The following is a 15929-nucleotide window of genomic DNA, read 5'->3' on the forward strand; positions in this document are numbered from 1 at the left end:
CTTTTTTTTATTATTATGTTTGAAGTGAAATAAACTACAGATGATTAGATATCAGAGGAGATCAGCTGATCACCATGTGTGTGTGAATGAGAGAGAAAACATCTGCAACCTGATCACCAGTTAACAGGGCACGTGCACATTTCACCTGGTTTCTACATTATACTGAAGGTGTGTGTGTGTGTGTGCGCGTGCGCGCGAGAGAGTGCGATTGTGAGTGACGATTTGGATTAAAATATTCACGTTACGAATACCGCGCGCGTCTCCATGGTGCAGCACGCGCTCTCCGTAAACACTCAAAGCTGCGTCTGGTGTCTAGGCGACGCAGAGACGCGCGCGAGCTTCATTCAGATCTCCGGCACTCAGCAGAAGTGTTTCATCCATCAGAGACCCTCAGCAATCATGTACAGTCGCGCGCCCAGGGTGACGGATCTCAGCGCCGGGAGCGCGAGCACCGCCAATGTGGGTCCGGGTTCCTACAACATCCAGAGATCTGCTCCAGAAAGAACCGGTGAGAACCAGCACTGATTCAACTCCAGAACCTCCGAGGCTTTAAAACTGTACATGGCAGATTCCAAAAACTCCTTCTGTACACATAAACACAAGCTCCTACAGCTCTTTTTTTCTGATCTCTGAACCTTCTCCTGCTGTTCTCCCATAGTGGTGCTGTTCTTTTCGTGTCCTTTTGCTCTTCTCCTGCTCCTGCTCTTCTCCTGCTCTACTCCTGCTCTACTCCTGATCTTCTCAGTTCAGTGTTATTTGTAAAGTGCTGTAAAGAAATGAATAAATGACAATTCTACATTTTTTTTATATAGGTTCGTTTCTATACATTTATCCATATCCATTCACTTCTCCTGTTCTTCTCCTGCTTTTCTCCTAATGGTCTCCCCCCCTGGTTTTTCTTCACCCTCTGACCTCTTCTCTGACTCTCTGTCTTGTAGAGTCCTTTGCTCCGTTCCTCTCTCTCTCCTCCAGGCCCTCAGTGTTTGACAGGTTGGAAAGTGAAAAGTGTTCTCCTGGACCAGCTCACTATGATGAAGACCTTACCTGGGTACTGCATCTTATGTAGTTCTGCTCTCGTCTGTAGCATCTCTGGAACTGTAATCCCACTTGTACGGTAGCTCCACCCACTCCCTTACACCAAACACACAGTATCACCACTCACTCCCCAACATCCCACACAGTAGCTCCACCCACTCCCTAAAACCCCACATAGTAGACCCACCCACTCCCTTACACCAACCACACAGTATCTCCACCCACTCTCACACAAACCACACTGCAGCTCCACCCACTCACTAACACCAGCCACACAGTAGCTCCACCCACTCCCTAACACCCCACACAGTATCTCCACACACTCCTAACACCAGCCACACAGTAGCTCCACCCACCCCTTACACCAAACACACAGTATCTCCACTCACTCCTAACATCCCACACAGTAGCTCCACCCTCTCCCTAACACAAGCCACACAGTAGCTCCACCCACTCCCTTACACCGACCACACAGTATCTCCACTCACTCCTAACACCCCACACAGTAGCTTCACCTCTCCCTAACACCAGCCACACAGTAGCTCCACCCACTTTCTAACACCAGCCACACAGTAGCTCCACCCACTCCCGAACACCAGCCACACTGCAGCTCCACCTACTCCCTTACACCAACCACACAGTAGTTTCACCCTCTCCCTAACACCCCACAGTAGCTCCACCCACTCCTAACACCCCACACAGTAGCTCCACCCACTCCTAACACCAGCCACACAGTAGCACCACCCACTCTCTTAAACCCCACATAGTAGACCCACCCACTCCCTTACACCAACCACACAGTATCTCCACCCACTCCTAAAACCCCACATAGTAGACCCACCCACTCCCTTACACCAACCACACAGTATCTCCACCCACTCTCACACCAACCACACTGCAGCTCCACCCACTCCCTTACACCAAACACACAGTATCTCCACTCACTCCTAACATCCCACACAGTAGCTCCACCCTCTCCTAACACAAGCCACACAGTAGCTCCACCCACTCCCTTACACCGACCACACAGTATCTCCACTCACTCCTAACACCCCACACAGTAGCTTCACCTCTCCCTAACACCAGCCACACAGTAGCTCCACCCACTTTCTAACACCAGCCACACAGTAGCTCCACCCACTCCCGAACACCAGCCACACTGCAGCTCCACCCACTCCCTTACACCAACCACACAGTAGTTTCACCCTCTCCTAACACCCCACACAGTAGCTCCACCCACTCCCTAACACCCCACACAGTAGCTCCACCCACTCCCTAACACCAGCCACACAGTAGCACCACCCACTCTCTTAAACCCCACATAGTAGACCCACCCACTCCTTACACCAACCACACAGTATCTCCACCCACTCCTAAAACCCCACATAGTAGACCCACCCACTCCCTTACACCAACCACACAGTATCTCCACCCACTCTCACACCAACCACACTGCAGCTCCACCCACCCCTTACACCAAACACACAGTATCTCCACTCACTCCCTAACATCCCACACAGTAGCTCCACCCTCTCCTAACACAAGCCACACAGTAGCTCCACCCACTCCCTTACACCGACCACACAGTATCTCCACTCACTCCTAACACCCCACACAGTAGCTTCACCTCTCCTAACACCAGCCACACAGTAGCTCCACCCACTTTCTAACACCAGCCACACAGTAGCTCCACCCACTCCCGAACACCAGCCACACTGCAGCTCCACCTACTCCCTTACACCAACCACACAGTAGTTTCACCCTCTCCTAACACCCCACACAGTAGCTCCACCCACTCCTAACACCCCACACAGTAGCTCCACCCACTCCTAACACCAGCCACACAGTAGCACCACCCACTCTCTTAAACCCCACATAGTAGACCCACCCACTCCTTACACCAACCACACAGTATCTCCACCCACTCCTAAAACCCCACATAGTAGACCCACCCACTCCTTACACCAACCACACAGTATCTCCACCCACTCTCACACCAACCACACTGCAGCTCCACCCACTCCCTTACACCAAACACACAGTATCTCCACTCACTCCTAACATCCCACACAGTAGCTCCACCCTCTCCTAACACAAGCCACACAGTAGCTCCACCCACTCCCTTACACCGACCACACAGTATCTCCACTCACTCCCTAACACCCCACACAGTAGCTTCACCCTCTCCCTAACACCAGCCACACAGTAGCTCCACCCACTTTCTAACACCAGCCACACAGTAGCTCCACCCACTCCCGAACACCAGCCACACTGCAGCTCCACCCACTCCCTTACACCAACCACACAGTAGTTTCACCCTCTCCTAACACCCCACACAGTAGCTCCACCCACTCCCTAACACCCCACACAGTAGCTCCACCCACTCCCTAACACCAGCCACACAGTAGCACCACCCACTCTCTTAAACCCCACATAGTAGACCCACCCACTCCCTTACACCAACCACACAGTATCTCCACCACTCCCTAAAACCCCACATAGTAGACCCACCCACTCCCTTACACCAACCACACAGTATCTCCACCCACTCTCACACCAACCACACTGCAGCTCCACCCACTCCCTTACACCAAACACACAGTATCTCCACTCACTCCCTAACATCCCACACAGTAGCTCCACCTCTCCCTAACACAAGCCACACAGTAGCTCCACCCACTCCCTTACACCGACCACACAGTATCTCCACTCACTCCCTAACACCCCACACAGTAGCTTCACCCTCCCTAACACCAGCCACACAGTAGCTCCACCCACTTTCCAACACCAGCCACACAGTAGCTCCACCCACTCCTAACACCAGCCACACTGCAGCTCCACCCACTCCCTTACACCAACCACACAGTAGCTCCACCCACTCCCTAACACCCCACACAGTAGCTCCACCCACTCCTAACACCCCACACAGTAGCTCCACCCACTCCTAACACCAGCCACACAGTAGCACCACCCACTCTCTAACACCCCACATTGCAGCTCCACCCACTCACTAACACCAGCCACACAGTAGCTCCACCTACTCCTAACACCCCACACAGTATCTCCACCCACTCCCTAACACCAGCCACACAGTAGCTCCACCCACATCCCTTGCACCAAACACACAGTATCTCCACTCACTCCTAACGTCCCACACAGTAGCTTCACCCTCTCCTAACACAAGCCACACAGTAGCTCCACCCACTCCATTACACCAACCACACAGTATCTCCACTCACTCCTAACACAAGCCACACATTAGCTCCACCCACTGTCTAACACCAGCCACACCGCAGCTCCACCCACTCTCTAACACCAGCCACACTGCAGCTCCACTCAGTCCCTAACACCAGCCACACAGTAGCTCCACATTAGCTCCACCCACTCCCTAACACCAGCCACACAGTAGCTCCACCCACTCCCTTACACCAACCACACAGTAGCTCCACCCTCTCCTAACACCCCACACAGTAGCTTCACCCACTCCCTAACACCAGCCACACAGTAGCTCCACCCACTCCCTAACACCAGCCACACAGTAGCTCCACATTAGCTCCACCCACTCTCTAACACCAGCCACACAGTAGATCCACCCACTCAGCCACACTGCAGCTCCACCCACTCCCTAACACCAGCCACACTGCTAACACCCCACATAGTAGCTCCACCCACTCCCTAACACCCCACACAGTAGCCCCACTCACTCTCTAACACCAGCCACACTGTAGCTCCACTCACTCCCTAACACCCCACACAGTATCTCCACTCACTCCTAACACCCCACACATTATCTCCACTCACTCCCTAACACCCCACACAGTAGCTCCACTCACTCCCTAACACCCCACACAGTAACTCCACCCACTCCTAACACCCCACACAGTAGCCCAGCCACACTGTAGCCCCACTCACTCCCTAACAACCCCACACAGTATCTTCACTCACTCCCTAAAACCCCACACAGTAGCTCCACCCACTCCCTAACACCAGCCACACTTTAGCTCCACCCACTCCATAACGCCCCACACAGTAGCTCCACCCTCTCCCTAACACCAGCCACACAGTAGCTCCACCCACTCCCTAACACCAGCCACACTGTGACTCCACTCACTCCCTAACACTCCACACAGTAGCTCCACACCTCGTGTTGACAAACCCACACTGTCCACACATTATTTCCGCTGTTAGCTTGGAAAGTTCTGATCTCTTGTATGTCGCCGGTTCTGCAGGCTCCATTACCTGGTGGAAATTCTCTGCAGAACCGCTCCAGGCGTTTTGAGGATGCAAGTTCAAATGTTCCAGGTCCAGGAACCTATAACATCATCCAGCCTTTGGGGAGGAAACTTTATCCACCCACCATCCCAGACAAGGGCATTAAGGTGCAGCTCACTGTGGGATATAGTCGTTGCATGGTTCCTTGTGTACACTAACCCCAGAGATGTATAGTAAGGAAGTAGAACTGAGGGGACATGTCCCCCCCAAAAAAACCCTAACACTATGTATTCTCTATTATATGAAAAATATATGTATGTATACCTAAAATAATTGTGTAAGTAGAAAAAACAACACAAAAATGCATTCGTAAACAGTCCCCCCCTTCATCACAGTGGTTTGACCCACTGCCTGCTTTCCCAGTTCATCTCACCTTCTCTACACACACACACACACACACACACACACACGAGTCAGCTGTGCGGTTCATCTCACCTTCTCTACACACACACACGAGTCAGGTGTGCGGCTGCGGCTCAATTAATGTTCAACTCCATTAACTAGTGTATTTTATTCACTTTAAATAAAGCGATTCTCTTTAATATAGTTGATTTAGACTCATTCATAAATTAGTTGCGGCAAAAATGCTGATTACTGAATGTAATTTTCCATGAATCTGTTATATTAGTGATTAAAATAACACTTATCTAGTGAACGTTAGCTTGTTTACAATAGCGTGTAGCATAGTGCACTGCAGCTAACACTGCAACTAATGTACTAGTGCACTGCAGCTAACACTGCAACTAATGTACTAGTGCACTGCAGCTAACACTGCAACTAATGTACTAGTGCACTGCAGCTAACACTGCAACTAATGTACTAGTGCACGGCAGCTAACACTGAAACTAATGTACTAGTGCACTGCAGCTAACACTGCAACTAATGTACTAGTGCACGGCAGCTAACACTGCAACTAATGTACTAGTGCACTGCAGCAACACTGCAACTAATGTACTAGTGCACTGCAGCAACACTGCAACTAAAGTACTAGTGCACTGCAGCTAACACTGCAACTAATGTACTAGTGCACTGCAGCAACACTGCAACTAAAGTACTAGTGCACTGCAGCAACACTGCAACTAATGTACTGGTGCACTGCAGCTAACACTGCAACTAATGTACTAGTGCACTGCAGCTAACACTGCAACTAATGTACTAGTGCACTGCAGCTAACACTGCAACTAATGTACTAGTGCACTGCAGCTAACACACCAAAGCCGTTTCCCATGCAGTGTTTTATTTGGGACGACTTGGTATAATGTTAACTCAACATTAACACACAATTAGCATATAGTTTATCTGTGCATTTACTTTAGCACGACGTTTCACCCGTGACTGCTCAGCACTGCACTTCCTCTCGTGCACCTCGGGATCATATTCACCAACTGCCTTTCACCAGTTCAGGACATTCGTGGGAGGGGGAAAACTTCTTCTGTTTGTTTACAAAAAGTGAAGCTCTGTGTTTTTAGGTCTTCTAATCACTTTTGTTTTTACATAAGAAATACCTGAATGTGGCCTACTGGCCTTTGAGATCTTTTAGTTAAAGGATGAAAAGAAAATGTACGAGTTCCAAAAAATGACTGCTTGATGCACATTAGTTTAAGAAGGGAATCAGCTGTGGAGAAAAAAGACACAATTGAGGTTTTCTTTTCATAACGTTGTTTCAAACCTGTTTAACACAAGATATTTAAAACAAACAAAACAATATAATGTCTTTTGACTGCCTTCTGCAATAACTACATAACACAATACTTGTACTTTTACTTTCAGTATTTGTGTAGTACATTTTAAAATAAACTACTTGCTATACTTAAGTACAAAAAATGTTGAATACTTTAGTACTTCCACTTAAGTATGCTGCTTAAAGACACTTCAACTTCTACTCAAGTCACTATTTTATAGAGCACTTGTACTTTTACTCAAGTCTGAGTCTCTAGTACTTTATACATCTCTGACTAACCCTAGCCGTGTGTGTGTGTGTGTGTGTGTATGAGCAGTGTGTGAGGATGTTGTTCCACTCTGCTCCCTCCATCCCGTCTCCCAGTCAGGCGTTTGGCTACGAGGAGAACGAGCAGGGAGAACTGTGCAGGCAGAAACCTCCCAGAACTGACCAGAGCCTTGGCCCTGCCTACTATAATCCAACCCAGGTGTGTGTGTGTGTGTGTGTGTGTGTGTGTGTGTGTGTGTGTGTGAGAGAGAGTGTGAGTCAGTGTGTTAGTGTGTGTTTGTGTGAAACACAGGAGTTTTGTTTGTTTCAGGTGGCACCGCTGTATAAAGGAATCCACTTTGGAAAAATGACTGGGAAAAGGACAGAGATGAAGGTGGTGGAAGGACCTGGACCAGGACACTACAATCCAGAGGAGTAAGAGATGCTTACACACACACACACAAACTCACACTTACTTACTCACTCACTCTCTCTCTCTCTCTCTCTCTCTCTCTCTCTCTCTCTCTCTCTCACACACACACACTCATACACACACGTTATACTTAATGCATGTGTGTGTGTGTGTGTGTGTGTGTGTGTGTGTGTGTGTGTCTGAATTGTAGCGATCACTCTGTGTGCTATGAGAATGTGAATTTGAAGCAAGAGCTAAAAGGTCAGTCTGAGTTGCAGATTCCTCGTTATCATGAACTGCTTATACTACAGGAGAACAAGAAGGTACACACACACACACACACACACACACACCATTCTGTGAGTTCAGAACTTATTCATTTTATAGTAGAATATTTGCTGAAACTCTTCATCCAGAACCACTGACTAAAATGATGCTCAGACTAATTTTACACTACAGTCACATCAGGATAAATAATCTCCCACACCAACCACATAGAAAACAAATCCTGTATGAGAAGACAGTTCTACCTCACTGTGTGTGTGTGTGTGTGTGTGTGTGTGTGTGTGTGTGTGTGTGTTTAGGGTGTTCCAGGCCCTGGGCAGTATGACATTAAAGGACAGTTTGAGAAGTTAAATGGAGTCTCTGTCTGCAGTCCAGCATTTATGTCACAAATACCGGTATGTAAACTCTGTGGCTTTAAACTGTGTCATATTTTAAATCTAAAGTTTGGAAGTGAAATTTCTCTACTAAAAGTTGTTGTTATGGTAACCCTGAAACTCTAGACAATTCTAAAACCCTGTGCTGCTACATACAATTTATATCAATAAAAAACGACTTGCATAATAAACCTTTTTACTGAACTTCTAAACCAGAGACTTTAATGTAGTGAAAATATTCTCTATACAGTAAAAGCTCGGGTTACGAATGCGACTGGATACGGATCATTTGTATAATTTAGTTTACGAATCGCAGTTCATCAAAAAATGTGCCTCTGGTTACGGAGAAAATTTGGGGGTACGAACGTCACGCACCAAAACATCGCAGGCAAGTTGGTTGTTTTCGCAGCTAATCACATCAGTTAGCGTCCTGTGTACCTAGCGAGAGCATTATGTTACTTATCCGCTTTAACTTTTAACTCAGCGTAACAACTCATTAGTTGATGCTTATGGAATGATGAGATGGACAACATTAGCCAATGCATTGTTTTTTTGAAGATGGATTCGCAGGGTTGCAGTACAATATAACTCCCAGGTGGATAAACTTGGATTAACCGACCACAGAAAAAACATCCAGCCCGCACTACACTCCCATAATGCATTTCACTCTGGCCTTCAATACCCACAGCCTTAATGACACAGCTCTCATTTTCCCTCTAATGCAACAATTGTCTCAGCGTTCATGCTAACACTGTCTTAATTTCATTAATATTCTATAATATAATATATAATAATATATAAATAATATAATATAATAAGATTCTCCCTCCTCCCCCTTCTATGAACCTTGTCTCCATCATGCCCACAGCGAGTCTTCTCAAAGGGAACGTAGCCAGTAAAGAGAATGTTTTCCTCTTTTACATGTTTTTATATGGTATGATTTTAATATAACGTTAAAAGTAAATAATATTAGTAAATATTGGCTTTATTTTTATTTTTAAAGTAATATTTTTGGTTGTCCAGAACAAATTACCGAAGTTTCTGTTCAACTTTTCAGGTTAATAATAAAGTACGGGAATGAATGAAACTCCTAACCCAAGGTTCCACTGTATAATGTGATAGAGTCTACACGCTGCCTCTATCTCAAAACATGTTTCCTAAATGGCAGACTGTCATGTCGGTGCCAGAAATGATCTACTTCATTACAATCAACATTTCAGAGTGACCTACATAAATGACCGTCTGAGGACCAGGACACCAAAGCTCTCCCACCTCCACACTTACCAGATCACTGATCACACATTGCTAACTATAGACTCTGTGTCTGTTTCAATGCAACTAAACCATCTTTTTCTGGTGATCTTCTTTGTTCCTGCCTGATCTAGTAATGTTATTTGTTTGTTTATGCCTGGTACTCATCTATTATCACTTATTCGAGATCTTTCTGGCTCACGGCTCCGAGCCACAATGCCACACTCATAGCATTTAGCAGACACTAGATCATGACCATCTACAACCCAATTTCCAAATAAGTTGGGATGCTGTACAAAATATAAATAAAAACAAATGCAATGTTTTTCAAATCTCCTAAATCCATTTTTTTTTACAATAAAAGAAAAAAACATTAAATGTTTAAACTGAGAATTGATACCATATTAAGGAAAAATAAGGTCATTATAAATGTAATGGCTTAAACACATTTAATAAAAGTTGGGACATGGCCATGTTTCCCACTGTGTAGCATCATGTCTTCTGTCTGTATACATCTGGGAACTGAGGAGACCAGTTACTGAAGTTTTGGGAGAGGAATGTTCTCCCATATGTGTCTGATACAGGATTCTAGTTGCTTGACAGTTCTGGGTTTCCTTTGTTGTGTTTTTGTTTTATAATGTTTTCCAAATGTTTTTAAATGTTGAAAGGTCGAGACTGCAGGCAGACCAATTCACCACCCGCACTCTTCTACTACAAAGATTCCAGATGTGCAAGCTGCCCATTCCACAGGCACTAATGCACCACCATACCATCAGAGATACAGCTTTTTGAACTGAGCACTGATCATAAGCCAGGTGGTCCCTCTCCTCTTTATTCCGGAGGACGTGGTGTCCATGGCTTCCGGTTTGCCTCAGTACATTTTAAATGAGTTTTGTCAGAGAAGATGGTGGCATTTCAGGTCCATGTTTATGCATGTCGTCTTCTTTGTATGATAGAGGTTTAACAAAATGTTGGCAAAATGTTTTTCCAACTGTTTCATCTTAATCACCATTACATTTTTTAGACTTTTGCAGCCTTTGTAGAAATTGCAACCTTCTGTATTTCCAGTCGTCACTTATCCTGAAATCTAAGCTGTCCTCCAGGGCATGCTACATGCTGCATGCTATTTATCTGCTAATAGATAAAGTGGCATCAGAAGAGCCAAGAAAAAGAGAAAGAATGAAAGAGGTCACTTAGTCTCTTATGGGATTTGCTTCCAGACTTCAGGGTACGAGTCAGTGTTAAGCTGAAAAGGTGCTTTGTGATTGCAAGATAATCAACTTTGCGTAAAGCTAAGGTGTACGAGAGTTGTTTAATAGGGAGCAGAGCACTGACCAGCCACAATAAAGCACAAACAGATACTCCATGTTGGTGAAATGTGAATACTGAGCTGGATGTTCCGTCTCACCCGCCTTGTTTTGGCAATGAAAATCTGCTGGATCATCTCAGTCATGCTGTCTTTACAAGTCTTTAAACCACACCCACACCTGTGTCTTTGACATGTGTGTGTTTGTGTTTTTCTGTGGGTGTGTAGAGGTTTTGCTCAGTGAAGGATGTGGCACCCCCTGTGGGCTCCTATGATGATCCACGCTGTGCTCTGGAGAGTCTGAAGAAACTCAGCGGGGTGAAGAAAAGTCCTTTTAACCTGACTGCAGCTCGATTCCTTCCTCAAAACAGAAAAAACATCACACCAGGTTTGTGTGTGTGTGTGTGTGTGCTCGTGCTAACATAATGCCAAAGACGTGTTTCAATACACGTGTGTGTGTGTGTGTGTGTGTGTGTGTGTGTGTGTGTGTGTGTGTGTCTGTTTGTTAGGTCCAGGAACATATAATGTGTTTGATTATGGTCTGGCAAGTGAGAGTCTGCAAAAAGCACATTTGGAGGGCAGGAGGAAGAGCGGCTTTGGTTCAACAGTCAAGAGAACTGCTATCTTCATCCACAGAACCCTAGAACCAGGACCAGCACACTATATGGTGCCTACAACACATTACACTGAACACCATGTGTAGTACACAATAAACACTAAACTATATAACTATAATAACTACGAGAATTCTATGATCTCTGGTATCAAATGCTGCATTAAGCAACATAAACAAGAAGTTCTGGTGTTGTGCTCAAATCTGATTGAATTTGGGATGAAAACCTTCAGCTTCTTCATGGATGAACCCTTTAGGTGTTTTGTATTAGTGTTTAGGATGGAGCAGCACACTGAACAGAGGATCTGAGGGGAAACTCACTGAATGTGGAACAATGGTTTCTTGAAGTAATCATGTCGGCCATTTCCTGTTTTTCAGGGTCATTTGATTCTGGGTAGATAATGAGTGATGTTTTTGGTGGCAACTTCCTGATGGGCTTTTGGACCCCTGAGAATAAATTCCATGCATGTGGAGTGCAGTGTCGTGTGTGTATGATCGTCCAAATCATGTACATGTTAGAAGCCCCGGAGACTCATCTGGATCATGTCCTGTCCCATCAATCTGATGTCATCCAATCATCATTTGCTGTTCCTGCTGATTGTTTTGTAAAACTTTCAATGAGCAGGTCCAATCTTTTATCATCCATCTTATATTTTATTTATATATTTATAGAATTACCCGTGTATCACCTTCAACACCTTTTCCCATCATTTCTGCTCTTCTCAGCACACTAACCTGTGTTTGTGTTGGGATGTGATGGTTGTGTGTTGGTTTGTGATGGTTGTGTGTTGGTATGTGATGGTTGTGAGTTGGTGTGTGAGAGTTGTGTGTTGGTATGTGATAGTTGTGTGTTTTTGTGATAGTTGTGTGTGTGTTTGTAAAAGTTGTGTGTTAGTTTGTGATGGTTGTGTGTTGGTATGTGATGGTTCTGTGTTGGTGTGTGATTGTTGTGTGTTGGTATGTGATGGTTGTGAGTTGGTGTGTGATTGTTGTGTGTTGGTTTGTGATGGTTGTGTGTTGGTTTGTGATAGTTGTGTGTTGGTATGTGTTAGTTGTGTGTTGGTATGTGTTAGTTTGTTTGTTCAGTTTTGTTTGTGAATATCATTCTATGTATTTGTTTATTAATTTGATATATTCTGTATTAGTTTTTAAAAAGATTGTTGTTAGTATTGCTACAGATCTGAACCCATGTATGTGTGTAGTACTGAATCATTGTTGTGTATTGTGTGTTACTTTTCTGTGTGCAGGTGGAGAAAAAAAGAGAGGAATTTTACAAGCAACAGCCAACAGCAGTCTTTAAATCAGTCAGCGAGCGACTTCCTGCACGTTTTCCTGCTACGGTAAATTATTACCTCGTGTTATTGTGTTTTATTGCAGTGAGTTTGAATTTTGCTTCTTATTATTGTTGTTATTTTGGCCAGGACACGCCTTCTCCGAGCTCCTACAATGTGCAAGAAGCGTATGAAAGGATGTATGGACACGGAGGACACGGTGAGCCTCGCACTAAAGAGGCACAACAACGGCACAGCTGCTTTTTAAGCACCGCACCCCGGAGCTCCTGCTTCCTTCATGATCCCCACGTCCCAGGTAAAGGGTCAAAGGTCAAACACTACATGACACCGTAGCTTTGTGCTATGCCATGTTATTCGCTAATATTCAGGTCTTGTGCAGTCCTCAGATAAACTTGTGTCTGTCTCCAGGTCCTGGTCACTACAGTCCATACATCAAGTCTAACACACACTTTGCTCTCATTGGTTCTAATGAGGATCGATTTAAACAACCTAAAAACACAACACCTGGACCAGGAGCATATGTGGTAAACACACACACACACACACACACACACACACACACACACACACACACACACACACCATGGTTGTGTGATATTATGTCTTTAATTTTGTGTGTATCTGGTGTGTGTATGTGGGATAATGTGTATAATAATATGTATAATCATGTATATAATGTATGTCAAATAAACACTAATGTATAATGTTTGTGTATTTGACATATTGTATAATGTTGCATGTAACTTTGTGTGTGTGTGTGTGTGTGTGTGTGTGTGTGTGTGTGTGTGTGTGTGTGTGTGTGTGTGTGTAGCTGAGTCCTACTTTTTCAGACACTTTACTAAAGCGTTCCTTCAATGTGACCCTTCAATCCCTATGATATCACATCCTTTGGCTCCTCCCCTGCACACGCCACAGAGACGACTCTTTCCTTCTTCAGTGCTTGAACAGACCCAGTCTCGAACCCTAACCCTAACCCTAACCCTAACCCTAACCCTAAACTCTCTAAGTGGATGAATCCAGCTGAATTATACTCAATATATAAGTGGAAATATGATGTAAAAAAACACGGTCAGTCTGAGACAATGAAGTGAAAATGAAGACTAAAGAGCATTAATCATGATGCAATCATATTTCTCTTCTAATTTTGGGTCTATGTGTCACTGATGTACTGCTATTATAATTATTTTACTTTGATTATTGTGGACGTTATGCCTTAACAGACGTTTGGATTCCGATCTTTGGATCATCATGTGGATTTATCTTTTTTTTTCATGGATGTCAACATACGAGCGCCTGGTAAAGTGCTAGTAACCTCTTCCAGGGCTCCAACGAGACCCCCTGCGATACGCAAAGTATCTGGGTCAGAAGAAAACTACATGTGCCAAAGAACTCAATGTAAAACATTTTATTCTTGTGTTATGTGACATGTATGTTTGTTAATGAGTTAACACGGAAGTAGGCGGAGTGTGAGACTAATTAGTCTCAGGCGGGGGAGTGATGTCGAGAAAAATATTCGAATTAACCTTATCTAGAGTGTGTTTCAATCCAACTAATATTCATCCAATAAATTGACCTAATAATTAGTATAGAACCTATTAGATACAATAGAAGCAGCGTGATTAAACCTATTTTAGCTTATGTGCTTTAATCAGTCTCATGTAGTCCACACATAAAAAGCTGAGAGCAGGAGGAAGCAGTGCCTGGCTGTACCAGAGGGGGTGAAGGTTGTATACACATTCTTTTCTTAAGTGAAATAGAGAAAAGGCCGTAAATAAGGGTAATGGGGGGGAACAGGAAAACCCCAATATGGAATCATAGGAAGGGGACTTTGCGAGGATGAAGAAAATAGGGGGAAAAAAAGGTAAAGGTGTCATGTAACACCAGGGTATAAGAATGAGTGCGTGCAAAGTGTGTGTGCGCTTGATCATTTTGATGTGATGAAGTAACCCACCTTCTGTGGGCTCATCAGAACGTGTTTGGAATAAAGAAGTTTTTGCTCTTTCTCATCCAAGACTGAAGATTCTTCATTGACTTTTGAGGTCTATTTCATTTTACTGCTCAGAGACGGGTTCTGAGTTTTGACAATGGGGGTTAGGTTTAGGGATGGGGGTTAGGGTTAGGTTTAGGGGTTGAGGTTGGTTTTAGGGACAGGGGTTGAGGTTAGGGTTAGGTTTAGGGATGGGGGTTAGGGTTAGGTTTACAGATAGGCGTTAGGGTCCCCAGGCCGTGGTCTCAGTCAGGACTGAGGCCAAAGTTTGGCATAGGCCTGCCTGGTGCCGGATTCCTGTTCATCCCATGTGTAACTTCTTAATCCCCATGGATGTTTTGAACCCAATTTCTGGATCCATTTCTTTTCAGCTCGTCTTCGGGCATTCCGGGACCAGTTCCTGTTGTGTTGACGTCCCATAAATCTCATTTCTTTACAACCATGTTTTAGGAAGTGCTGTGCAAGTGCAAGTGTGTGCCTCCTTTCCCTTCCTGATATTATAAAAATGTTGAGTCATTCTCATTGATAGAGCATTTCCAGTTTCCCCTACATATTGTAAATTGCATTTATTACAATAAATTAAATAAACACAATTGGAAACTCGTGGACTTAAGTTGGGTCTGATTACAAAAATGTCCCTGGTGTTGGGATTACTAACGTGGCGTTTGGGTTGAAATGTATGCTTTGTCCCTTTTCGAGTTCTATCTGTCCACATTGGAAGTAACTTACTTTTAACTAATAAATCCTTTAAATTGCAATTTTTCTTATAAGCCGAAATGACTCTGTATCCATGCTGTATCTTTGCAGGTGTATCTGCAAAGAGTTTCTCCAAGTCAGGTTTAATGTATCACCTGAAATTCAAACATCCCGATTGCCTTCTAAATATGAGAAGAACGCGGTGCAGAAAAGTAAAGTGAATCCGAGCATGCGCACTCCGTCTGTAGCGGACGCTTTTGAAAAGGCAGGAAAGTTTTCCAGTGATGTTCCGAGGCAAAAGTCAGAACACACAAAATTATGGATTTCATTGCCCTTTGAATTGAATTTTCATTTCGGTGCATCTCTAAAATATTATCGTTGGTGTGGCCCTCTGACACAATTCAGCTTTCTCATGTGGCCCCTTGTAAAAATTATTTGCCCCCCCCAACCTAACCCTAACCACCCCCCCCCGGCCCCCG

General features: G+C 44.7%; 1 protein-coding gene across 3 annotated transcripts; it reads left to right on the top strand.

Moving 5' to 3' along the window:
* The first annotated feature begins 194 nt into the window (after positions 1-194).
* stpg2 (sperm-tail PG-rich repeat containing 2) lies at positions 195-15347 on the top strand. Of its 3 annotated transcripts, none has more exons than XM_046841227.1 (13): positions 195-508; positions 939-1048; positions 5265-5414; positions 7305-7454; positions 7566-7669; positions 7858-7969; positions 8231-8326; positions 11091-11250; positions 11372-11529; positions 12723-12815; positions 12897-13062; positions 13176-13291; positions 13579-15347. In XM_046841227.1, exons 1-13 carry the CDS (start codon positions 265-267, stop codon positions 13642-13644), a joined length of 1725 nt encoding a protein of 574 aa, XP_046697183.1. In that variant the 5' UTR covers positions 195-264; the 3' UTR covers positions 13645-15347. The 3 variants fall into 3 exon arrangements, with proteins under 3 accessions (XP_046697183.1, XP_046697184.1, XP_046697185.1); XM_046841228.1 differs by having other exon boundaries at positions 312-508; positions 939-1109; XM_046841229.1 differs by having other exon boundaries at positions 312-508; positions 7352-7454.
* The last annotated feature ends 582 nt before the right edge of the window (positions 15348-15929 follow it).

This window comes from Silurus meridionalis, chromosome 27, assembly GCF_014805685.1.
Source record: "Silurus meridionalis isolate SWU-2019-XX chromosome 27, ASM1480568v1, whole genome shotgun sequence".
Classification (NCBI taxonomy): Eukaryota; Metazoa; Chordata; class Actinopteri; order Siluriformes; family Siluridae; genus Silurus; species Silurus meridionalis.